This window comes from Lissotriton helveticus, chromosome 1_1, assembly GCF_964261635.1.
Source record: "Lissotriton helveticus chromosome 1_1, aLisHel1.1, whole genome shotgun sequence".
NCBI classification, from domain to species: Eukaryota; Metazoa; Chordata; class Amphibia; order Caudata; family Salamandridae; genus Lissotriton; species Lissotriton helveticus.
Window position 1 is genome coordinate 1,901,781,944 of NC_136057.1, and position 26,574 is coordinate 1,901,808,517.

The 26,574-nt window shown below is 47.9% G+C and overlaps 1 protein-coding gene across 3 annotated transcripts in view; it reads right to left on the reverse strand.

The window, feature by feature from the left end:
- PRRC2C (proline rich coiled-coil 2C) overlaps positions 1-26,574 on the reverse strand; it is a 1,522,187-nt gene that overhangs the window by 1,157,083 nt on the left and 338,530 nt on the right. For all 3 annotated transcript variants that reach the window (XM_078642844.1, XM_078642853.1, XM_078642862.1), the window contains 2 exons: positions 23,403-23,493; positions 22,518-22,707 (listed from right to left, as the gene is read on the reverse strand). In XM_078642844.1, coding sequence (XP_078498970.1) covers positions 22,518-22,707; positions 23,403-23,493 — 281 coding nt within the window. The remainder of the gene's footprint in view (positions 1-22,517; positions 22,708-23,402; positions 23,494-26,574) is intronic.

Consider the following 26,574-nt stretch of genomic DNA (forward strand, 5'->3'; position numbering starts at 1 on the left):
GAGTCTCGATAACTTCACCCCGACCCCTACATAGACTACCTGGTGCTACTATACTCCGGATGCCTGATACAATGTTTGTTGACTCGCCTGGGGAGTCCCCGGGGGTGAGACACATGGTGGCTGACGAAGTTGCAGATGAGGCGTACACACTGGGAGATGTCCTCTTGGCTCTCCAGGATTTTCATTCCTCCCTGGGTCGTATGCTGTTGCCCCTCCGCGACTCGTCTGTTTCAATTGCTCCCGATATTGGGCTTGGGGGCATGGGCGAGAATGTGGCAGATCGGACGCTTGTCGCGGCTCGGGTGTATGTCACTACGGACTCCCCTGGGCATACAGGGTTACTAATCGAGGAAGATGTGCCCGGCAACCGGATTTGCGTTACTGACATTCACTTTGGGTCTCTCATAGATGTGCTCGTAACCGAGGGACATGGCCGCACCCTTTCACTATTGGACTATGTCGTAAATCGTCCGCCATCGCTGGACTCCTGGGTTGATCCTGAGAAGAGGTTTTGGTCGCTGAAATCGCCTGCCTGTGGACTCGATGGCCTAGATTGTTTGCCTCTTTTTACTCGGACTGGCCAGGGGTGATTACTGTATGATTGTTCTCTTGGCCTGTTGACTCTGGTGATGACGCAAGACTTTGCTTATTATTATGGTGGTGGGGGTATGTGATGGACATATGATAGTTATCTCCTTTTTCGAGGAGCCTCCATTCTCTTCTGGGATGCGGAGGGGCGGGGGGAGGGGCGACTGGGGCCGGGTACGGGGGTCCTCCTCCTTCCTTCTTTTCCTAACTGGGGCTTCCTGGGTGGGACGACAGGCATGCCTATAGGGGGGGTTGGCCGTAGCCTTCTGCTGGTATGCGGGGTGGGGGTTGGGGTATGGGGTCTGTTTTCTTTCTCCTTTGTTCTATGGCCCTTATTCTTTCTCGATTTTCGCTCTTCTTCTTTTTCTCACTTCTATTTGCATGGGGGGATCTGGCCTTGTTCTTCTCTGGGACTGGGATTTTCCTAGCTATGTTACATTCCTTTTACAATGTTTCTTTACCACGTGAATGGATATCGAACTGCCGTGTAGTGATTGTACGCTGACGTCTTCTGAGTAACACGTTTTGGTTTCCTGTTAGTATTGACAGCGACTGTCCCAATCCGCAAATGGCATTAACTGTATTCTGTCTAATCATATGCTCAGATCCTTCTTCCCTATCATAAAATGGAACCTATTCTATCCTGATACTGAATGAACGCGCTTCTGGGCTATTTCGAATTTATTGCTTTATTGTGGCTTTAGATCGGGAGATGCGGAATTGTGATATTTTGCTATGTGATGGTTTTGATCTATCCCGGCCGGCCTGAAGGGTTGTAGGCCCACATCTGTATTGTCTGAAGCGATATGTCTGAGGTTTCCAAATAAAAATTATATAAAAAAAAAAAATATGTTGAAGCACTTTTTGTCCTACTTGTGCTTCCTTGTTCATCTGTACATCCACGCAATAGTGCTTAGTGAAAGTGTGCACTGAAGCCCATGTTGCCGCCAGGCATATGTCCTGAATTGGTGTGTTGGCCAGAAAGGCAATTGTTGCTTCTTTCTTCCTGGTGGAGTGGGCCTGTGCCCCTACTGTTCGCTCCTGGCCAGCTTGTTTGTGGCAGAATTGTATTGTCTGTGCGATCTATCGAGCTATGGTGTTTTTAGTCACTGGTTTGCCCATGTAACCGTTTGCGTAGGATACGAAGAACTGTTTTGTTTTCCTGTGTTCCTTCGTTCTTTCAATGTAGTGCATCACAGCCCTTCTTGCGTCTAGGGTGTGGAGCGACCTCTCAGGGCTTGTGGTGGGGTTTTGGAAGAAGCTAGGGATCTGAATACTCTGATTGATGTGGAACCTTGACACCACCTTTGGCATGAAGTGTGGGTCTGTTCTCATCACGACCCTGTCACTGTGTATCTGGATGTGGGGTTCCTGCAGTGTGAGTGCCTGCAGTTCGCTCACCCTTCGTAGCGAGGTGATTGCTACCAGAAAGGCCGTCTTCATTGTTAACATTTGCAGTGATGCTTTGTGGATGGGTTCAAAAGGTGCTTTCATGAGCTCCGTCAGTACCACATTTAGGTTCCAGGCCGGTGGCGGCATTCTCTTTGGCGGCGCTATTCTTTTAGCTCCTTCCAGGAATCTTTTTACGACTTAGGATGTAAAGAAGCTTCTCCCTGTTTCTCCTCTTGTGTATGCCACAATCGCTGCCAGGTGCACCCTCAGCGAGGACGAGCTTTGCTTAGCCTGAATTAGGTGCGTGAGGTACCTTAGCACCGTGGATTCCTTGGTTAGTTTCCTTTGGAGCCGTTTCTTGCAACACCATTGAGTGAATCTTTTCCATTTTTCCCATAGCACTTGCGTGTGCTGGGCCTTCTTGCCTCTCGCAGCACCCGCAGGGTGCTTTCTGGTAGTTTTAGGTGTGAGAATTCTAAGTCCTCAGGAGCCAGGCTGAGAGGTTGAGGCTCTCTGGCTCTGGGTGTAGAACTTCTCCGTTTTCCAAGGAGAGTAGGTCTCTTCTTTTTGAGAACTTGTGGGGTGGCCCCTGCGCCATCTCCATTATCTGAGAATACCAGGTCTGTCTGGCCCATTGTGGTGCCACAAGGATGAGCGTCATGCTGCTCTTCCTGCATTTGTTGAGAACCCTGGGGATCAGTGGTATCGGAGGAAAAGCGTAGGCAAATGTTTTTGACCAGCTTATCCATAGGGCATTCCCCTGGGACAGTGCCTCTGGTTGCCTGGATGCAAAGTATTGGCATTTTGCATTCCGGTGTGTTGCAAATAGGTCTATTGTTGGCGTGCCCCATTTCCTGAATAGTCTTTGTTTCCTGACTGTTGAGTTCCCACTCGTGGGACGCTGAAGTCTGCCTGCTGAGCCAATCCACTTCTACATTGTCCTTCCCTGGCAGGTGTATGGCTAGCAGGTCTATTTTTAGTGGTATAGCCCATCTCCAGATCTCCTGTGCCAAGCTTGACAGAGGGAACTATTGAGTTCCCCCCTGTTTGTTTATGTAAAACATCGTTGTGGTATTGTCTGTTTCTATTAGCACCTTCTGGTTGTACAGGTGTTTCTGAAAAGCCTTGAGGGCTAGCAACACAGTTTTCAGTTCCAGGTAATTGATGTGCCTGACTGCATCTGTAGGGCTCCACAGACCCCTCACTCTGAGCCTGTTCATGTGTGCGCCCCACCCCTTCTGGGATGCGTCTGTGGTGATGGTCACTGTTGGGTCCGGTGGTGTTAGAGGTTTCCCTTCGGTTATTCTCTCCTTGGTCCACCAACGTATCTCTTCCTGCACCCTGTGCGTTACAACCACTAGATCCTCCCAACTTCCTGTGGCTTGTGACCATTGCTGTTGCAGCCACTCTTGGAGTGGTCTTATTTGTAGGCGTACATTGGGGACCAGGTGTATGCATGATGCCATCATCCCCAAGATCTTGCTCACAGTCCTCACTGACAGAGCTCGCCCCTTTTGGTAGTGACGTTTCTCCCTCAGTAGGCTGAACGTTCTCTTTTCGCTCGGTAAGACCCTGCATTGGACGGTGTCGATCTGGGCTCCCAGGAAGATCTTCACTTGCTCTGGTTCCATCGAGCATTTGCCCCAGTGTATGGAGAAACCCAGGCTTGCTAGCGTTCTTGTCACCTGTTCTGCATGCTCCTTACATGTCCTGTAAGAGCTTGCCTTTACTAGCCAGTCGTCGAGGTAGGGGTACACGTGTATCCCTTTTCTTCTTAGGTGTGCAGCCACTGCTGCGAGGCATTTGGTGAACACCCTTGGTGCGGACTTTGGGCTGAAAGCCAGGGTCGTGAAATGGTAGTGATCCTTGTTTACTGTGAACCTTAGCATGTGCTTGTGCTGCCTGTTCATGGGGATGTGCAGGTACGCATCTTTGAGGTCTATGGTGGACAAGAAGTCCCCGGCCATTATCTGTGGGATGACCTCTTGAAGGGACGTCATTTTGAATTTGAGTTTTGACGTATTTGTTTAGGAACCGTAGGTCCAGGATGGGTCTTAGACTTTCGTCCACTTTTGGCACTAGGAAGTAGTTTGAGTACACTCCCTTGTTCCGTTCTTTGAAAGGAACTCGTTCGATGGCCGCTTTGAGGAGGAGTTCTTGGGCTTCCTCTTGCAGTAGTTGCAGCTCTCTTCCAGAGTGCTGTCTTTTCTTTGGTTTTCTGTTTGGTGGCCTCTTTTCCAACTCTATGCAGTATCCGAACTGCATAATATTGAGTATACACTTGTCTGTTATTATTTTTCTCCACTCCTGGAGAAAAAATCTCAATCTTCCTCCTACCGGCGTTGCATGTTCCTTTGTGTCTTGTCCGTGTAGCCCTCTCCTCTTTGTTTTTCCGTGCTCCTCCCCCGGAGGGTTTGGGTGTGGGAGCACCTCCTCCCGTGTGAAGTCACTTAGAGGGGGGTTGTTCACCGCCTCTCCTTCTCTGGCCCCGTCCATTTCCTCTTGACCAAAAGGACTGGCCCCTGCTTTGGTAGTTCCAGCTTTGCCTCTGCTGGCCCTGGTGGCCTTGGTTGTCACTCTGTTGCCCCTGGTGGAAACTCGGGTGAGAATCGCCTCGCTGACTTCCACCTCTGCCGTTCGGCCTCCGTGTAGGAGTGCCCCTTCTCATCCCCCTGAACTGCAGGGCCCCCATGGACCTTGCCGTCTCGTTGTCCTTCAGTTGGGTGAGCTTCTCACCAACTGGGGCTCCGAATAGTGTTTCACCGTTGAAGGGTGTGTTCAGGATGTTGTTCTGAACCTCAGCCTTGAAGCCTGAGATCCTGAGCCAGGCTTGCCTTCTCTCTGTGATGCCTATAGCCATCAGTCTGCTGGATGTTTCTGCCCCATCCAAGGCTGTCTTCAGGCACGAATTGGCGATGCTCTTCCCCTCTTGCACAAGGTGTGATGCCCTCTCACGGTATTGTTCCGGGAGGTGCTTGAGCAACTGTCCCATCTCATCCCAGTGCTGGTATTGATGCCTATTCAGGAGGGCGTTGGAGTTCGCCATCCGCCAGTGCGTTGCGGCGTTCCTCTCAATTTTCCTGCCAGTTAGATCCATCCTCCTGCTTTCTTTGTCAGGTGGAGGTCCAGACGTTGTTGGGACGTTTGCCCTTTTCCTGGCCGTTGCAGCGATTATAGAATCTACTGTAACGGATCCCTTGATGTAAGCTGGGTCTTGGGAGGAGAATTTGTATTTCTTCTCCGTCCTTGGCGTTACTGATCTGCATGTAGCCGGGTCCTTGAAGGCTTCCTTCCCCTGGTCTGTGATACTCTTGAGCATGGGCAAGAACTGGCTTCTTGTCTGTATGGGGACAAATGTCTCGAGCAGGAAGTCTGCTTTTGGCTTCTCTTCCAGCTTAACTCCATAAGCTGCTGCCGCCTTTCTGACCACCTCATTGTATGCCCCAATGTCATCCGGTGGCGAAGGCCTCGAGGGGTATGTTTCCACTGCCTCCTCTGGGTTTTCGGCCTCGATGTCCTGCCATTCCTGGTCTTGGGCCGTCAAGGAACCTGAGCCGTAGCTTGACTGCTGCTCCCCGTAATCCCCTTCTGTGTAGTAGAGGTCTTCCTCCTCTTCGTGCTCCGAAGGTTCCGGAGTTTTCGGCGGCTCTTCGACGTCGAACTCCTCGAGCTCCTGTACCTCAGCGACGGTCGGTGCCGGCTTCGAGGGGATCTTGTAACTTCCCATTTTTTCATCGAAGTAATTCTTTCTCTGAAGGATGTTCTCCATTTCGGCCTCGAGCCTTCTTCTCTTTCTCTGCATCTCTGCGGCCTGTTCGTCGTCGAGCGTTTCGGCCGCTCTTTTCGGCGGCGTCATCGAAACTTTCTTTGGCTCCTTTTCTCTCGAAGTCGAAGGCCCTTTTTCGGGGGCTTGCTTCGATGACCTTTGCTTTTCGCTGGTCTTCGGCCTCCGGGAGTCCTTCTCGGAGGATCCGCTGGGCTCTTTTTCGGAGGATGCAGCTTCGGTCGTTGATTTGTTCGGCGCCGGTGCTCCTTTCGAGGCTCTGGGCTCAGACTTTCGGGAGTCTGCCTCTGGTTTTCGAGGCCCGGTGGGAGTTTTCGGGGTCGTAGACTCTCCTACCTTATCAGGCATTTTCTTATCGGTCTGAGCGACCGCAAAGTCATCTGGGCCTTCAGCGATGTTGTCCTCGTCGTCGGTGGAGAGGCCAAGTTCTCTCCTTTCTTCGTCGTCTCTTCCCTAATGGTCCTCTTCTCTCGATCTTCTCAGGTCTTCACCGTTGAAGAGATGCTGTATTTTCTCCTTTCCTCCTCCAAAACTTCTGGAGCTTCACACGACGATCCAGACCCAACTGCTGAAAAAAGAATCTGAAGATGGCGCCCAAGGGTGGTAGCTTCCGCCGGAAGCACGCCGACGTCACCCAAGGTACACCAAATGGTGGGACGTAGACGCCCACCGGGGCTACGACAAAAAAAGAAAAAAAAGGAGAAAAAAAAGACTACGATTCCGGACCCAACCACCAGATTGCGGAATATGCACAGCATAGTGAATCCAGAAAGATTCACGCTGCAAAAATATACTGTTTATTTTCATAACAACCTGTGTGGTGTCCTTTCATCTGGTATTCAAGGGGTTATATTGTGGTAAAACAGCTGGCTTCACATGCCAAAAGAGTTTAGCCTAAGACTGCTTTGTCCATGCTACCATTAGGATAGCTGGTCTATAAGGTTGACTTACAACCAATCACCATAAGGGTTGTTTGGACTGATACAAGGTGGTCACTAGAACTAGTGAACATCATATCAGGCCAACTTCTCACACCAGGTAGTTAATGGTCGTGTTTCTGACTCCTTTTCTCTCGGAAGGGGTACTCGCCAGGGGTGCCCGTTGTCTCCGCTTCTTTTCGCCCTTGCTTTGGAACCTCTGGCGGCTTGGCTGCGCTGGGAGCCGTCACTGAAGGGTATACGCTGGACCCCCGATTTCGAGGACCGGATATCGCTTTACGCTGACGACATCCTGTTATACCTCACGTCACCTAGGAAGTTGCTGGTAGTACTATTCGATGTCTTGACCTCCTTCGGTAAGAATTCTGGCCTTGTGATCAATTGGTCTAAGTCCTGCGTGTACGTTCTCTCGGGAGACTCCTATCTTGCCGCGTGGGTGCCCAATACAGGTGGTGCACGCTGGTTTCAAATACTTGGGGGTGTTTATCACCTTAGATCCAGTGGTTCGCTATGAACGTAACCTGCTGCCCCCGCTTCAGCGCTTGCGATCTGTTGTGGCATGGCATAAACTTCCGCTGTCCCCGCTTGGACGTGCGGCTTTATTTAAGATGTCTCTGCCCCGTTTTTTATATGCCCTACAGAATACTTGCGATACTATCCCAGCCAGCTACTTTCGGGAGATTTAAAGCTTACAGCGACACCTGATATGGGGTGGACGGTCTCGTATAGCACTCGCCAAGTTGACACTTCCTTGGTACGATGGTGGAATCGCTCTCCTGGATATTAAGCGCTACTACTGGGCCTCCCAACTGGGGGCGATTAATCATGGCATGTACGACCCCGCGTCGAACCCCGCGTTTGAAATGGATAAATGGTTGCTGCCTGGTGGTGACTACAACAGGGCGCTTTATGCAAAATCCGCAGGGAAGCAGCTCACAAAATAGCGGTGCAAGTATGGCATCGTGTGAACGATGCCATGGGATCGAAGAATAGACTCACACGCGCCACTCCGCTTTATGCTTCCGAGAGGCTGGGCTCCCTATGGAAGACGATAGGCTTTGATAGATGGGACGTGATTGGCATATGCAGGGTGAATGATGTTTGGACTAAGGGTAGGATCAAGACCTTTGACGAGTTGAGATTGGAGTGTGACCTGAGTGACAGGGAGTTCTTTAGATATGCTCAGATCCGGCATGCGCTGATGGCGGTTTTCCCTCCGGGTTTCATTGTCCCGGAGGCGTCGCCGCTTGAGTACCGGGTCCTGGATGGGCACGTTCCAGATAATACTATTTCGCTTATATATAAAAAGTTGATAAACAATAGGACCGACCTTTTACAGCGACTCAGGGAAGCTTGGACTGGTGATGGTTTGGAGTTCGATGATGACTGGCAGCAAGCCATATCCTCGCCGAAAGAGGTTGCAATTTCGGCCCGCCTTAGGTTTGTACTGCTTAAGATTCTCCACAGGATCTATGTTACCGGTCCGCGCTTGGTCAGTATGGGTTATGCTTCGGATGGGCTGTGCAGGCGTGGTTGTGGCCTTTCGGGCACCTTTCTTCACATACTCTGGGAGTGCCCGGTGGTTGTTCGTTTCTGGAATAGAGTGCATGCAGTAATGGAAGAGGTCACGGGTGTTGTGTTGTTGCCTGAAGCCAGACGATGCTTGTTGAATGTGTGGGAACCGAATGACTATGATTTGTCACAGACTCAGTGGGTGACCCTTGGCAATATGATCGCTAAGAGGGATATCGCCCAGTTGTGGGGCTCTCAGAGGCCGCCCACAGTTCTGGCTGGAAGGAGAACATGGACTGGTGTATGTTCAGGGAGAAGACTGTATGTGGCCTGTGGTAAGCCCCGCAAATGGGGTAAGATTTGGGGTCAATGGAACTCCTACAGGGGAGACATATGCACGCCCCCCTTTACACAATTGGTGGCGGATCCTTCCTCCCCTTGACCCGACATTCCTGCTATCATGTTGCTTCGATTGTCTCTGGACTTGCTGTATCCCTCATCCCTCCCATCCTGTAATGTCAGTGATTGTCTTAAGATTGCATGCTTTCCTCCCCACAGGACGCTTCGCCATTTGATTGCTTGTACTGCCTTGATTATTTCTTTTTTGTTTATGATGTTACAAGTTTTAATAAAACGAAATATTAAAAAAAGAAGGATAGTGGAGGTATAGATGGGAAGGATTTAGAATTTTCTTTTTTTGAGCTCATAGGAGGAGGAGGAGGAGGCTTGGGATGAGTAAAAGTGAGGTGGAGGGAGATGAGAAAAAGGGAGGTGGAAGGGGAAGAGGGTTTAGAAAGGCTTGGGGATCAGAATAGTAAAAGAGGTATGGGATGATGCAAGAAGGGGTGGAGTAGGGAAGAGTCTTGGAAGGGTTATTTTGGGGGTCATAGTAGTGGTATGGGGTTTGGGATGAATGAGTGTGTAAAGTAATGGATATATTCATAGAGGTATAGGGTGAGAAATAGTGTAGTGCATTGGAAAGAGTAGTAGAAAAAGGTTTGAGCTGAGTCAGAGTTGAGCTAGAGGATATATTGAGAGCGGTATAAGTTGAAAAATAGAGTAGTACATGGTATATGCTGAATTAGAAGAAAAGTAATAAGTAGAAGTGATAAAGATATAGATCCAAAAGTAATAAAGATATAGATCCATAAGAACATGGAAGGTATATAGTTGCATAAAAAAAAGATAGTATGTGTTGATTAAAGATGCATTACATAAACTCCGGCTTTCAAGTGTTGTTGTACTTTAAATTAGTTTAATATATATATTTGTAGATCCACAGTGAAGCAATTGAAAGTAAATAGTTATGATCAAGATGTATGCAGTCACTTATATACATGTTAAAAACATAGAATAATGTAACTCAGTAATATGTACATTTGTTAAGCAGAACCAATGAATATCTATAAATTTTAAACCCAAGTATTGTACACATTTATACAAAGCCATACACATATATTGGTACATATCTATAGTGCAAATAAATGCTTATATACAGAGATATGCTGTATATTTCTATCTGTTTGCATATGGTGGTTATGTGGGGAAGAGCCAATCTCTAGTAGTTTTCTAACGAGAAGGTGGTTATCCGTGGATCTTATATTGGGGGATAAAGAGTTCCATAGTTTGACTGCTTGAATAGAGAATGAGGTTTTAATTTTCATTTCAAGAGTTTTATATAGCGCTGGCTAGACCTGGAGGTATCAGAGCGCTTTACATGAGGATACACATTGTTATAAAGTTACATCAGTTACAAGTTACATCTGTTGCTAGAAACATTTAAATAGCATGGAAGACTAAATAAATGGTGCGTACAAAGGTAAGGGGGTAAGGTTAAAGGGTAGGAGGGAGATACAGCGGAGCTGCAGTCCGGTGGAGCGAGATGGGGAGTGGGGGAATCGAGAGTGAGGAATTGTTTTTTTCTTTTATCTTGGAATTTTGAGGTGAGGTGCCACTCTAGAGCGGAGGTTCCTTTGTTGAATGCGTTTGGTGATTTTATTCCTGATGAAGAGTGGCCCCATTCCATGTATTGTTTTGTGGGCGATACAAAGCACCTTGAACGTGGATCTTCTGGGAACCGGTAAGCAATGCAGGGCTTTCAAGGCAGGGGAGATGTGGTCTTGCGGTTTTATGTGTAAAAGTAGTCTGGCAGCTCAGTTATGAATCCATTGTAGTCTTTTCATGGGCGTTAAAGATGACCCGTGGTAGAGGCTATTAGTGTAATAGAGTTTGGACAAAACAAGCAGAAGGTAGCCTGAACCTTGTGTATTTCTCCATAAGCAGATATGCCCCAACAGCACTTAAGTCCCTTCTTAAGTATTTTAAGTGCCAGGGAAACCATAAGGAGTATAAGGCTGGACACTCGACAACTTGAGTACCCCAACACCATGATGGCTTCACTGAACCCAGGCGTGTTTGGTACCAAACCGCTCCTTGTATTAAACCTACACCAATGCCAGTGAGATTTATTAAAACATGTACTTAAACGGCACCTCAGAGGTGCCCCGAAAACCCACCGACCCTGGTGTGGGCAGACTGGCTTTAGGCAGCCTGCCACACACAGACATGGTTCTGGACCACTGGGTGGAGAGCCTCCGCTTTCTGGAACCAGAAACAATGAACATCCTGGGCAGAGATGTCAAAGGGGAAGCTTAAAAGGTCTACAGGCTTTGCAATGCAAACCTAAGCCTTTGCAGTTAGCGGCAGATGGCAAACCCCAGTTTACAACCCCACTTTGGGCGGGAAAACCCAAAAGAATAGGAGGTGTGTCCAACTCTGCCAACTCCACCCATAAGTTGGGGGAGGCGAGGTGAAGCACATCTTTCAGTCCACGTTATCTTGAGGATGGGGCGGACCCCTCCAATCAGGGCTTGGGCTATGCCCCCTCCCACAGGTGGGAGGCATAATTGAGGGTGTAGTCACACGAAGTAAGGGGCCAATTGGCCCTACCTGCTACTCCCCTAAAACGCCCTTAAATTTAGTATTTAGGTGGCTCCCATAGACCTGGAAACAAGATATGCGATGACCCAAGAAGAAAGAAGACATCCCTGCGGAGAAGACTGAAGACTACTACCTTGGTCCCAAGCCCTACAGGCCTGTTTCCAGCTTCGACGAACCGGTCACCTGTCTTTCAGGCAGCACCCTCTGAAAACTTTGGAAGGACTGCTGCCTTCGAAAAAGACTCCATTTTCTCTGTGGACAGCGGACCTGTCCAAAATAATCTAACTCCAAGGACTTTGAATCCAGGTGAATCCGCACCTCCTGCCCACTCTGCACCGGACGCCCACAACCAAAGTCTGAATGGCCCTCCTCCCCAATGAATTCTCCCCAGACTCCAAATCCAGCGTTCGCAGACCTTTCGTGACCTGCAAAGACAGATCCTGCAGTGTGAACCTGAAGGCCCCCGACCAGCCCGGAAAGGAGAACTCCGATGTTTAAAGGCACCCCTGCACCCGCAGCCCCTAGGGTTTGCAGAGATCGATCGAAATCAGGAAAGTACATTTTTTATTAAAAACACTATTTAAAACAAATTACAAATGAGACACAAACTTTCACACTGTTGAATGTTATACTTTTTGGGGGGGGGGGGGGGCGGAACAATATTGTGGTTCACCAATTGAACATCGAACTTGCAATTTCAGTCTTCGGAGTTAGAAGTCCGCATGGGTCAGGAGTTGGGAAGGCATCTCTAGCAGCACAGGCCGTCGTGGAGAGCAGGAGAGTTCAGGCAAAGCTGAACAAGTAGTCATGATTGCAGGGGAGACTTCATGAAACTGGTGAGTCACTCAGACTTGGGCGTCTGGTGCAGAGTGGGCCAGAGACTAGGATCCACCAGAATCCAGAGCCTTTGGAGTCTGTTTCTTTTGGAAAAGAGCCGCTGTCCTCTGGAGATTAGTCTTTATTAAAGGCAACAGTCCTTCCAGGGGTTTGGGAGGCCGTGCTGCAAGAGGAGTCGCAGGTTTTATTGAAGCTGGAGACAGGCCGGTAGGGCTAGGGCCAAGGCAGTTGCCTTCTGCTGTAGGGTGTCTTTTCTGGGAAACCCATCTAAATAATACATTTATGGGGGCATTTCAGGGGGGCAACAGGTATGTGTATATGATTTGTAGAGCGCATGGCTACCCAAGGGCTTCCCAGCAATGCAGAGAGGGTGATAGAATGGTGTGGAAGGGCAATCAAGGAAAGAGCCATGTATTAATGTTCTTCCTGAAGCTATGCAGGTCCTTCAAAAGTCTCAATTTAATGGTCATAGAGTTCCAAAGTTTTAGGACCAGATGAGTGAAGGATCTCCCTTCCCATCTGGCTCTTTTTATCCTTGTTGTGCTCATTAGGAAATCGCATAAGGACCTGAGGGACCTGTTGGGTACATAAAGGGGAGATGCGACTAACAGGGCTGGACCCATGCCATGCATAACTTTGTGAACAAGGCCAATTGCCTTGTACTTGACCCTGGACCGAATAGGGAGCCAGTGTAGTTTGCTCAACGATGCTTTCACCGACTCCTGCTTGGGAATTTTTTGTATCATTCTTTCCGGCACATTTTGAACAAACTGCAGCCTGTTAAGTACATATTTGGGGCCACCCCCAATTACAATCAGTTACCGTAGTGCAATCTGGAGACCACTAGTGACTGAATCACCGGTCTCCGTGCCTGATCTGGGAGAAGGTCTATGATCTTACTAGCCAGTTGAAGAACACCGAAGAGGCCTGGTGGTGGGGGATGATGAGAATGGGTGGCTGCAATGTCAGCATTTAGATATAGTATGGAGACTTATGGAACCCTTCCCCAGGAGTTAAGCGAGTGGTAGGCAAGGTCCAAGGCAGCACCAGCAAAACACCACCAGCGGCACTAGGGCGGCCAGGCGCAAAGGTGCAAAACAGCATTGGGTGCCCAATATTACTCGATGGAGAACAGCTGCAGTGAAGAGAGGCTGCAAGCTTTGACTGGGAGGGTGGGGGGGGGCACACGACAGTCAGGCTGAACCAGCATGGGGGGGGGGGCTCAGGCCTCAATGCTGGAACACCTTAGGTCCTCTTCTCCACAGCCCAGGGTGACGGTGCAGAGGTGTCCTAAAGCATTGGGTTTTTCTCACAGGGAGCAGTTGCGGTAGAGAGGACATGTGTGCAGAGTTGGCAGGTGACCTCAGGGAGTCCACAAGAGGTGGTCACCACACTAGACTGTCTCTGGAGGGCTGACTGGACCACAAGGACACATTTGGCCCACTTCAAATTGGGCTTGGAGCAAAGGGTGCATCTTCAGGTGTCAGGTTTCTCAGTCCTTCCAGAGGTCTTTGAATACCTGCAGGATGCAAGTAAGCGGGCCCACAGCTCCTCAGGAGGTCTAGTTCACGGGTGAAGTACTGGCAGGTCTCCCAGGTTTTGGGGGCTCAGCAGCTGCAGGGCAAAACGACTTTTGGTGCAAATGGCGAATGTAGCAGGCAGGCTGGCAGGGTTGGCGCCAAGTTAGTTGTGGGATCTTCTGTTCTTGCAGGATGCGACTCTTCGTCTTTCAGGTCTGCAGGATCTGTTCTTCTGGTGCCAGGGGCTCCCCTAAATATCAGATTTAGGGTTGTTAGGGGAGTGTAGGGTAGTAGCCAATGGGCTACTGATCCTTGGGGTTACATCGCCCCAATGTGAGCACTTCCTGTGGGAAGAGGGCATAACCCGGTCCTAGAATTCCCAAATATGCCATCACAAAGATCGCTTCTTCTGAAAAATCGCAACCCACATACCTAATTTTACCACCTCAGGTGCCAAAGGGGCTCTGGACAAAGTCTGCTTCCTCTCCGGTGAGGGGAACAAGATTAACATTTCAAAGATGGCAGCTCTTTGCTTTGAGGCTTGCCAGGCTAATTAGCAGGTCATCCTTAGGGAGGGGTTGTGAGTACCTCTTCCAAGAACGGCTTTAGTCCTAGGTCTCCTGAGACAAAAACGCTCACCCTAGGTCGGTACAGTGACTCGAGTGGCAGGCTGGCAGAAAACAGAGTACACCAGAGGATGGTAGCTTTTCAGGGGGCACCTCTAAGGAGCCCTCTGTATGCATGTATTGGTAAATTCAACACTAGAATCAGAGTGGGTTTATCAATCCAAGATGTTCGATACCAAACATCCCTATTTTCAGTGAAGTCATCATGTAGTTGGGGGAAACAATTTTCACCATTGTCCAGCGCACAAGTTATAAAATGGCAAACATGGCTTCCCTGTCCTCTTGCACTGGCAGTAATGGAACTGACCAGCACAGTGGCATATCTGCTTAAGCAGGTAGGCCCTCACATGTAATACCAAGCACTCTGACTTAGGGTTCCAAGGCCTGTTGAAGGGGTGACTTACAAGTACTACAAGCAGTGTTAGGGGGCCTGGCACACAGGGCTGTGTGTCAGGTTGTGTTTTTAGTGTTGTCTGCACCAAAACACAGCCTGTAATAGCAGCCCTGCACAAGTTTGGTGAAGGGTCCCTCAGGTGGCACAATTTGTGCTGCATCCTTTGGGAGACCCTCTTTAGTACTTAAAGAGCCAGGGGTACCATTTACCAGGGACTTGGAGTGTACTAAAGGCCTTGTCAATTGGGAGAACAATTGTACACTTTTGGGAAAGAGATATGTTGTTATTTGTTTTATTAAGCGCGTCTGTTACCCTTGGGAGTCCTGGCGCTATCTGCTATCCTGAGAAGGGGAAAGATTAAAACAATGATTCTAAAACAGTCAAGTTTTCAGCATTCTCCTAAATGGCAAAAAATCTGTGCAGCTCCTCCGGTAAAGAGGAAGCTGATTCCATAACTTTGCAGCGCCTACCACAAAGCTTTTCCCACCCCAGCGAGCTTTTTTCACTGGTGGGACTCTCACCAATTTCTGAGCTGATGAGCGTAAGGATCTAGCTGGTTGGTACCATTGTAGTTGATCCTGTAAGTAGCGTGGTCCCTGATTCTGGAGTGACTTAAAAACGAGACACAAAGACTTAAAATGTACTCGCTGCCTCACTGGCAGCCAATGAAGTCTGCGGATTTCACTGGAAATGGGAGAGAATTTTGGTATGCCAGATATCAGTCTGGCAGCAGTATTCTGCAACATCTGGAGTCTATGCAACAGTCTCTCTTGAATATTTAGATAGAGGCTGTTGCAATAGTCCAGTCGTGACAATCAATGCCGTGACAATCAATGCCGTAACCACCGTCTGCCGACTCTCCTTAGGCAGAAAAGGAAGGATTTTCTTAGTGGTCCTAAGGGTGAACATAGTTGACGACACAATGGCATTGACCTGCCTTTTCATATCCAATCTATCATCCAGGTACACCCCCAGATTTTTCACTTGTGTAGAGGGTGAGGGCAGGGATCCCAGGGCAGCAGGCAACATTCAGGTGTCCACAGGTTAACATCATTACCAAATAGAATGACCTCAGTCTTGCCGGAGTTCAATTTAAGGCAATTACTGGACATCCAGGATCCAACCGTTTCCATACAATCATGTAGCCTATGGCTCACTGTCCCTTCAGATCCTGGAAGAAGTGATACAACTATCTGCGTATCGTCCGCATAAGAGGTAAGATGGAAACCAAAAGATCTGATCAATTGGGCCAAGGACGATACGTAGACATTAAATAAAGTGGGACTTAAAGATGAGCCCTGAGGGACCCCACAAGGAAGTTGGAAAGGTGCAGAGGAGAATTCACCCAAGGCAACTATCTGCCGACGATCAGTAAGGCACTGGGGACATGGTTAGCAGGAACCCAGTGTACTTCAGGCAAAAGTGCATCAAATATCAGGTATAATATGGGGGTGACTGAGAAGTTGGCCTGATGTGCAGTGTTCAGTATTCTAGTGATCACTATATATCAGTCCAAACAACCCTTATTGATGATTGGTTGTAAGTCAACCTTATAGACCAGCTATCCTAGTAGCATGGATACGAGCAGTCTAAGGCTAAGACTCTAGAGGGCGTGTTAAGCCAGCTGTTTTACCATCACATTACCCCTTGAACACCAAGTGAAAGGACACCACACAAGTTGTTATGAAAATAAACAGTATTTATTTATAACAAGACTACCCTGGCTCTTTATGAGACAGGGAGCTAAGCACACAACAAAACTCTTATAAAAATACTTCAAGTCGCACAATTTACACAAATGCCCGAGGGCACGAAAAACCATATACTACAAAAGTGGAATGCGAATTACTAGCAGGTAAGTAACGATTCTCAGAGGCTTTAGAAACGCTAGGCCTACAATACTGAACACTTAGGTTAGGAGCAGGAGGCCTAGGGACGCCACGTGCAGAGTGGGAACTCTCACGCGTAAGGCGGGAAAAAGTCTATGGAAGCTAGAACTCACAAAGTTACTGTTCTCGGGCGAACCCGACTAGCTGGGACGAAAACGGGAGTGGATCCGAACACTTGGAGTGTTGGACTATGCTGGGGCACCGGAGTGCTGGATTTACCTAGCCCAGGGGCTGCGGCTGCATAGGGTTCAAGTTGCGTCGGAAACCCACGTTGACGGACCAGGAGCCTGAAGAAGAAGTTGCTGGCAGGCGGCCAGTGAAGAAAAGTTCGAAGAGATCCAAGCCTGGATCAGGGAAGAAGAAAACCTGAAAGCAGAGGGGACCAAGTTCTGAATCACTAGCCAGTGATTAAGTGGGCACCAGGATGGCACCGGGCGAAGTCACCGCAGTCAGGTGAGTGGGCGCTGCTGGGCTCTGCAGTCTCTCGGACCAGTAGGCGTTGTCGGCGACCAGGATGGAGGTGCGAGCTGTCCCACGAAGGTTCTTGCTGTCGACGTCGCTGGACCCAGGATTGGACAACAAGTCTTGGCAAATGCAAGGCCCACGCGGTGGACCTAAAATGGCGTCTTGAGTGGACCAGGAGGGTCCAGGGTGCTTCTCTGAAGCAGGGAAGCAAGGGCCAGTCTGGAGCAACCAGACCAGCAGTGTTAGTTGTCGTGGAGCGTCGTGAAGGGGCCACTAGCCAACGGGCAAGCGACCTGGACAACGCGGTTAGCAGAAAAGAGCAGAAGGGCCCCACGCAGATCTCGTGGATGCAGGGGATCTGAACTTCGGTGCTGGAGCTGCTCAGGGTCGGGGCTTCTCTTACCCCAAAGCACTCGGTCGAGGGTCACTCGGATTTCGTGCTGGACAAGCGTCGTGCAGTTAAGAAGATGGCCGGTCCCTCGAGGTCTCGTCGCACCCACGGATCACAGCTGGGCTGATGATGTGGGTTGAGGTCAGGTGCCAGGGAAGCCGGTTCTCGTCGTGATGAAGCAGTCTTGATCCGTAGGAGAGACTGGCAACAAACCGCGAAGCTTGGTTGGTGCCTGCTGCTGCAGGATGACTACTCCTTAGTCACAAGGGAGAAATCTTGGGAAGAAGTCTTGAGTTCTTCTTGAAGAAGGTCGGTTCAGGATTCAAAGATTGATCTGATCTGGAAGGGGGCCAGTTCCTACCTTTATCCTGAAAAAGGGGGCTGGCACGCGACTAAGTCCTGCCCTATGGGTGGGACTAGGAGGGGGTGGTTACACCTCTCCTTTGGCGGGCTTTCCCCAGGCCAGGGGCTGGAGTGCCCCTGGAACTGGTTTCAGCCGGCCTATGCACAGTGAGCACCGGGGTGCCACTTGCAGTCACCTTCCTCTAAAGCCCTGCCTACCTAGGATACACAAAATCCTGTCTGGGACGGTGCTGGCACCGCCCCTGGCAGGAAACCCTTTGTCCTTGCCTCCTGGGCTGGGAGGACTCCCAGCAGCAGGAGGGCAGACTTGTGTCTCGGTGGCAGCATCCATTTTGTGGAGCTAAGGCTCTGTCTAACTTTAACCGGGGTTACAGGTTACATACATGTCGTGTCCCTCTAGAAGGGTGGAATGCTAACCCCGTCGCCAGAATTGGCGAGGGGTTAGTATTCCAATTCGTATGACACCTTACTCGACATGTTTTGATAAAGCGATACCAGAGTTAGCACATAACCGCGAGGATTATAATGCACTTAAGAGTATGTGGTATGCGATATCATGGAAACGGCTAAGGGATGGATCCCGAAAGCCGCAGACAGGCTCAGCTCATGCCAGAGCACTATCTCACACGATTCCAAGCCCTCTGCCTTCAGGATTGTCAAGGCCTGCCATAGGAGTGACTGATAGGAGATCTGTGTGTCCATTTTAGGGTTAGATATAGGTATACTATATCTAAAGCAAAGGGTGATTACACCACCTTGCCCCAGCTGTCGTGCAGTCAGTTGTGTCAGATTTGGATGGCCAGCCAGGGGTGGCATAATACATGCTGCAGCCCTTGGTAGGCCCTGGGTACACCTATGCCCTGGGTACCTAAGGTACACTGTACAGGGACTGATAGGGTGACTCAGTATCCAATTAGATATGTACCTAGGGTACATGGAATCCATTTTACAGAGAGAGCAGTAGGCCTTGGGTCCTGAATAGCAGGGCCCCAGGTCAACTAAGTCAGAAAACCAGCAAAACACCAGGCAAAAAGTTGGGGGCAACCATAGTCAGGGATCTAACTTCCTACAGTGACCATGTCAAAAAGGAGTACTTCCCTAAACTCTTGTACCAGAGAGAAAGTGGACTTAAGGGTCAATGGCTGACCTCCTGTGAGGCTACATTGAAATTAACTGCAAAAGGCCTTTTCTTGGAAGTATTCTGCTGGCCAGAAGCGACTGAACCTGGGCCGGACTTTGCTGTTGACCTTTCACTGACACCTTGAGAGTCTTTAAGTTCCCGCCCCTAAGGTCCTGCAGCCACACAAGGGTACTCTTGTGGCTGTTTGGGTACCAGAAGAGAGGTTGATAACCTTCAAAAAGCCTTTTGCTTCACAGCTCCAGACTGACTTAGGCTCTTTGTAATTAGAGATAAGTAGGTAAACTTAGAAACCGTACAAATTAAACAGCTGCTCCTATGGTACAAAAAAGTGGTATGGTCTAGTTTAGAATTCAATTACCATGAATAAATCATAAGTCAAAGATTAAAAACAATAAATCGGAGGCTAACGGATTAAAAACGCAATTTGCCAGACAATGGAGGATAGAAGCGGTTTGTTTCTACACAGGAATACAACATTCAGGCCAACAAAACGGGGATTGAAATACTTGTTGCAGTATGGAGTCACATGGGGGTTGGGGGTAACCTTGAGCCACTATAAAGAAGAATATACATGGTCTCAGTTTCGTCTCAGATAAGCAGAAGAGAATGAGCTGATGTTGCCAGGGCAGCTGTTGGCGATTCAGTTATCCAGGTAATCTCTCCCTGATGTCTTGAATTCATGGGCTTATCTAGATAATGGGGTGGTTGAGCACTTACAGCGCGTACCATCTGACGCCCCAGCCTTGGCGTACCATCTGACTCCCCAGCCTTGGCGGGCGAAAAAATTCCAATCCTCCTATTCGCTGAGGATACCCTCCTCATCTCTAAGACCAAGGGGTTTGCAGAGCCTTCTGGACAGTTTCCAGTGGCTTTGTACCACGAGCTGGCTTGTTATCAACTCAGCGAAAACAAAGTGTCTAGTGCTGAATCCACCTAAAAAGCTTGGGTCCCCTCCTGTCCTGAACTGTGTTCCTCTGGAAAGGGCTACCGTGTTTGACTACTTAGGTATTAGCATCTCCGACTCCATGGTTTGGAATTCCCACATGCAAAAAATGCTCCTGAATCATGAAAGGGTAGAGGGGCAATAATAAAGGAGTATCGCTCCTCAACAAGTAGACCTATTGGCCCCGCTATCGACATCTACAAGGCCAGAGGAGTAAGTTCTGCCCTTTATGACGCCGAACTTTGGGGTACCACAAACCCGGACCAAAAAACGAGGTCAGAAAATAAATTTTTAAAAGACCTCATGATGCTTCCACAGAGGACCCCCACTGTGCCCCTATTGCAGGATCTAGGATGCCACTCACTTAAAGACCTAGCAAGACTTCGTCCCCTCCTGTTGTGGGCTCGGTTGTGGTGGACACCAGAGCTAACAAAATATGCAGAAGGGTTGTCAGAGATTATGTCCATGGATGGGTGGCAAAAATTAAATGGCTAAAGGACTTAAAATTGCTACTGTATGACCTTGATCTTAAAGATGCTTGGACAAATAGAACTGCACCTCCTAAGGCAGAGCTCAAGAAGATATACTGGGCTTGGGTCAGTAGTAAGGGTTTTCTGGATCCCAAATTAGGCAGGATGACTGAGGAGTTCTTGCAACATAGGCACCTCACACGATATGAACCATACCTTGATATCATACAGAAACCTTTTGATAGGGTCCTGTTTTTTGAGTTCAGGGTAGGATCACTGCCTATTCGCGGATTGACTGCGCATTGGAAGCCCCCGTACCATACCAAACATCACCTTTATGCACAAAATTGTGAGGCTAAACCGGAGTCAATTGCGCATGTCGTTTTTGCTTGCCCAGCTTACAAATTGCCAAGGGAACGTTGGCTTAAACCACTTTGCAGAGATCTGGGTACCCGCAGCCATTCTGCGGCGTTGCGCATTTTTCGGTCTGATGCGCGAGCACTGTATGCATGTGGTCTGGCCAAATTCCTGAGATGGACCATCAGATCGAGAGTTTTGAGTGCAATTTCCTAAAGCGTCCCTTTCTCCTATTCTCTTAGTGGCCGCGTCTCTTTTAATACCCGAAACGCCCCCCCTTCATTGATTAACTAGTCCCCATTAGCAATGATGAATTATAGGGTGTGTGGGTGACAATTAATATTCATTAAAATGTTTTTTGTTTTTAATAATCAAGAACTGTCATAATGTATCTTGTTTTTAAACTGTAGAACTTTTTATTATATTTTTAATCGCGTTCAATCGCTTTTAAGATATGCTCGAAATAAAGCTATTTACTACTACTGCTTATCTAGATATCCCTAGGCAAATGCTCTCCTTCAAAAACACTGCAAAACACAAGCCCTATAAACAGATCACAGTGTCCCTCGGCTCCATTCCACTATGAAGTTTTGCCTGGAAATCTGCCTCTGGCATGGTCACATTTCTAGAATATGCTTTACAAAATTAAGACACCAATAGAGAATAATAACGAGAGATTTTTTTTAATGTATTTATTTTTATAAAAAAGATCTTTTGCCATGCTCTCAAGAATAAGGATAATACTTTCTATACAAATATAAAGGTATTTAGATATGAAGATCTCATGATGGAAGGAAACAAAGGTTTCTGGATTCACATACGAATTCACAGCCATAGACCCTTCTATAGCCATTATGATCCTGTTTCTCCTAGATAACGGACAGGCTACAGACCACATACTTCACATTAAATGGGAGTGAGGCACACCCATTTGGTGCGAGACATCTGGAAAGGTTTGGTCTCAAACGTAACTCTACAAAGAGGAGAGGGATCTTGCTATTGCAGCTAGTCATCAGGAGGGGGCATTCGAGCTGTGCCTCACCAACTGCAAGTATCTCAAAATGCCTGCATATTTAATAGTCCGTTGTTTACCCTTAACCCTTGGAGCTGCATTATTTACACAACCATTGCCCTAAGGCATTGCTATGCATATGCAAGTAGGCTGTCAAAATGCTTCCCACTCTTAGGGTTATTCAAAATATCCTGCCCTTTTTAACTCAAATGAATAACTCCATGCTTCCTAGCAGGAGCAAACTGTAATCTTGGCAAAGGCCTTAGCTTCAATCTACACCTTGACCTTTGAATAGGATCCAGTGAACAAACGTGATGCAAGTATAATACAGGATTTCATTTGGGAAGCCATAAACACACTTAAGATTTGTTATAATGCCATCCCACTGAACAGTTGTTAAGGTATGCGCTATACACAGAGTTCCCTGGCCGACTGGGTGGCCCATTATGGCCTTCAAAGACAGGCCTCTCATGAGTAGACCACAAAGGTGGATTCCCAGACTCATTTCACAATATAATATTGGTTATACATCATTAAAAACAGCCAACTGCTGCAATCCTCAGTCACAGAGCATTAAAAAACGCTTTTGAGAAAGTTGCACTTGCAACATACAAAAATAGGAAACTCAATAGTATTGGCTGTTATGTGTTCCATACCATTGTCTTTCTTACTTCTCTAAGACATAAGTGAAATCTGCTTTAACCACTGTTTAATGGGCTTAGTGCACAATATGAATTACACAATATTACACCATACCATTCTTTATTACTATTTTTTCTTTTTAACAAATGAGATCCTTTATTTACAAGCCTGCCACAAACATCAGATCAGGTTGCTGCAGAATTAACATGTTTACAGCATCGACAAAGGGGTCTTGAGTAACACTCCGACAGGACAATGTGATTCGCTCTCAGGAGGTCTACAGTACAGCTTAATTCCGTAAAGCGCGACAAACCTGATTCTGTTGCGGGAGGCTTCTAGCAAGGGGCCCTTTCGCAGCAGTGGGCTGAGAAGGTGCCTGAGAGGATGGTAGATCACCCCATTTTCTGGGGCCGCTTCGTTCATCTCCTTTCTTGCTTATGCTGTTCTCTGGACCTTTTGCTTGTGCGTGCTCTGGTTTGGTGATGTTCTCATCCGCCTCGCGGCTATAAAGCACAAAAAAATAATAAGTGCTAATGGTCTGGAGTATGGAACAAAGTACGCAAAATCCCAGATGTGAACTGTAATAAATATTTAAATTTGCATTACGAAACAAGATACACTGTTACCAAATTAACTGTATGAATGCTTTCCTTTAATTGCATACTAAAAGGGCATTAGAAGAAAAAGAAAAAGGTAGCAGAGCCTGCAGGGCAGCAAGACGTGGACTAACTCCTTGGGAGGTCAACAACAAATTAAGATTCAGAAAAAATACATAAATGTGTTTAAGAAAAGCATGAGCTGCCAAGATTAGACGAACACACTGCTGACAGGGTACAGAAGGGACAGCAGAGACACAGGACAGGGATCAGATGTAGAAACAACTGCAGCCCGGTTCCCACTGTCTTGAGATTTCTACAGCTTAATAAGCATGCATACCCTCATTCAAGGAAGGAGTACAATTGGAAAATCGATAGGAATTTAATTAGTGCACACAGTAGGGCCAGACCCTAAATAAACAAGTGTGTTATGCTCCTTATTTATTCAAGTTGATTTTATTTGGGCATGTTCTCAAGGGTAGGCAATCAGCAGTTTATTCATAGAAGGGATATGGCAAGAACCTATAAATGGAGACGCAGCGGATACCCCCCCTAACCTCAGACTAAATTGTAGACTCACAAAATGGACGTAAGTGGCTTACCTTCTCTCCCCTCTCTCTCTGGGCGTGCCTCCCTGTTCTTCATCATCACTGAAGTTTAACTGCTCCGAGTAATCTACTTCGCTCTGAGAACCTTAAAAGATACAAAAATAGATCCTGAGCTACAGACTTGGACAAGATTCAGAAAGATCAGTAGCAGTAGACATAAAACATGCCATTCGGAAGGTCCATATATCCTAAAATGCAGCATACAAAGGAAAACATTGAAGGCAGACAGATCCAGTCAATCACTACAGAAAACTGTAGTTCACTTGAGTTACAAAGATAAACTTGCAAGCCTTAAAAAAGATATCTAGGGTATGATGAAATAAAGAAAGGTCACAAGTGCTCAAGAAAAATTATGAAATTATATATATATATATACACATGCCAAAATCAAACTTACAAGTACTTACTGCAAAGTCAAATGGAAGTGAAAGGAGCATTGTTTAAAAGTTAATCAAATTTGCAGATTAAAAGATTTAAATAGTGAAATGAAAACCTAACCATCAGTCGCAATACAAGCTATGGCGGTAAAATCTGAATTCAAACCAGTGTTATGCAACATGTTTGACTTCAATACGACACACATTTTTCCCTGGAAGAATCTTCCATGAACTATGGTCTCAACTGCAAGTGTTTCAAATTGCGGTAGGGTTCTTGAGAAACAACTGTTACAATCAAAATCAAAAACTATTTGTAGGAAGCTGGCTCAGTATATACTATACCCAAGTGGGGTATAGTGTGCACAGAGTCCAGTGGAACCACAAAGGTAGGCAGAGGTAAAAGTAGATCGCACCTTACTCTCTATTTGTGGAAGTGTGGTCAAGCAGTAAGGCTTTATCAGAAGGTAGTGTTAAGCATTTGTTGTACACACTCAATCAGCAAATATCACACTCAAAGACTGAGCTTCAGACCAACTGGTTTTTATACAAATATTCTTTGTTATTTTATTTTCTAGAACCAAGCAAGCATGGCACAGGTAAGCAATACATACTTTACAGTAGTAATGCAGTTTATAAACAGTTTGAATTGCAATTGTATATGAACTTTGATTTGCTTACAGTAGAGCTACTAGTAATGCAATGCTTTTGATATACTGTACATACTTTGTATTGGCTTTTTAGTGGAATGCCAAGTAGATTACTTTTCTTACACATTTCAGTGTACCTGAATACTGCAGAGGCCCAGGTCCCGAAGCGACGGAGGTTGGCCTTTTCCTTGCATGGTGTAGTTGGCTCTCCTCTGTCTCTCTCTAACCCAGAGGTTCTTCGGGGTTAAGGCGGAGCAGGCATTGCAATCCTTGCTCTTGTGGTCGACCGATAAGCAGAGGTTGCAGACTGGGTGCTGGTCCTTTTGCGCATATTTGTGGTGGCAGTTATGTCAGAATTTAAAGGGTTTTTGTCCATTCCTGCGCTCAGGGGGTCCCCTGTGTGCGCATTCTCCGTTGGACGTCAAAGTTCTCCTCTTTCTTCGTTGTCCCGGCTTGGTGATCTTGTTCCTGGGTATCTTCTCCAATCTTTTCGGTGAAAATTTCGCCTTTTTCTTCTTCTTTTCTCCCAATACTCTGGAGCCTCTCGGTGACGATCCAGACCCAACGGCGGAAAAAAGAATCTGAAGATTGCGCCCAAAGGTGGGAGCTTCCGCAGGAAGCGTGCCGACGTCACAGGAAGTACACCAGAAGGTGAGACGTCGACGCCCACCTCGGCTACAAAAAAAAAAAAAAAAAGACTACGATTCCAGACCCAACAACTAAACCGCGGAATAATGCACAGCATAGTGAATCAAGAAAGATTCACGCTGCAAAACTTTTTACACAATGCAGCAATGCAGTGTACCTGAATACTGCACATGGGACATTTCGTGTAAACCGGTAAGAAAAAGTGTTTGTTATTTAGTTACAGTTTTAAAGGTTTTCATAGATTTTCAAACTCCACACTTACAAACTTTTCACAGAAAAACAGTCACTATTATCCTATAATCTCAAGGGGCGCCCAGGGTCAAGGATGCACTAGTTACACCCTCAGCGGCACTAGGGCGGCCAGGTGCAGAGTGCCGAGGCCCAATGTTATCCAATGGGGGATAGGGGGCCTCCTGTTGGTGGCTGCTGATGAGCAGACCACAGGGTTGTAGGAGCAAAGATCCTGGACTTAAGATCAGGGAAAATAGGAGTTCAAGCCAGCATAAAAGGTGCACCCCCAGCGGCACTGGGACGGCCTGGTGCAGAGTGCTGTTTTGGCGTCGGGCGCCCTGTTGCTTTCAAGAGTCTCCGTTTGGAAAAACACTGCAGGCTGGGGGACGACGGTCTTCTGGGTGCGACCACAACTTGGTGGGGATGCTGGGTGTTGGTTAGGCACCGTCTGTTGGGCCACCCAAGGCCGTGGGGCATCAAGTGCAGACGTGCCTTTTAGGGTCCGATATTACCAGCTCCTGGTCGAGGTGGGGGGTACCATTCTGGTTTGAGGCTGCAGGCATCGGCTGGAGGCTTGAGGCAGGTCCGGCATCACCAGATCTTGGGTCAAGATCACAGGGGAGACCTTGTGGTGTTGGGCCACTCGAACTGAGGCCAGGGGCGCCGAGTGCAGACTCGCGGCTCCTGCCGGAGTAGGAGTCGGTTGGTGAACAAATACGGTGTTCACGGGAGACAAAATCTTTCGTTTGGAGGGCAGGTCCTCCGGGGTCTTGAGGTTGCTGGCTGCAAGACACACCAGACTTTCGCTGCTGCAGGTTTGAGGTGGGGACAGGCCGGTATGGCTGGGGCCAAGTCATTAGGCATCCTCTTGTAGACTTCAGCACGGCTGTTCGGTCCTTCTTTTCTGTCTCTGGTTTGTCTGAGAAAGCAAGGTTCAGCGGTGCCCCTAGATACTAGATTTAGGGGCGTTACAGGTAGGTAAAAAGTTGGAACCAATGGGTCCCTTCCCTGGGGTGGTTGCACCCCTTATTATGCCACCTTCCAGTGTTAGGGGGGCATATGCCTCACCCTGGTTGGCTGGGTCACCCCATCTGCAAGATGGCAGGGACGGAGTTCTGCTTCACCTCGGCTCCCCCACCTGAGGGCTGGAGTCAGCAGAGGTGAGCACACCTGCCTTTATCACTTGGTTTTTCCAACGGTTCTCCTGTCCAAAGTGGGGGTCAAAACCAGTGGGGACCAGGTGCTGGAAGCAACAAGTGGCCT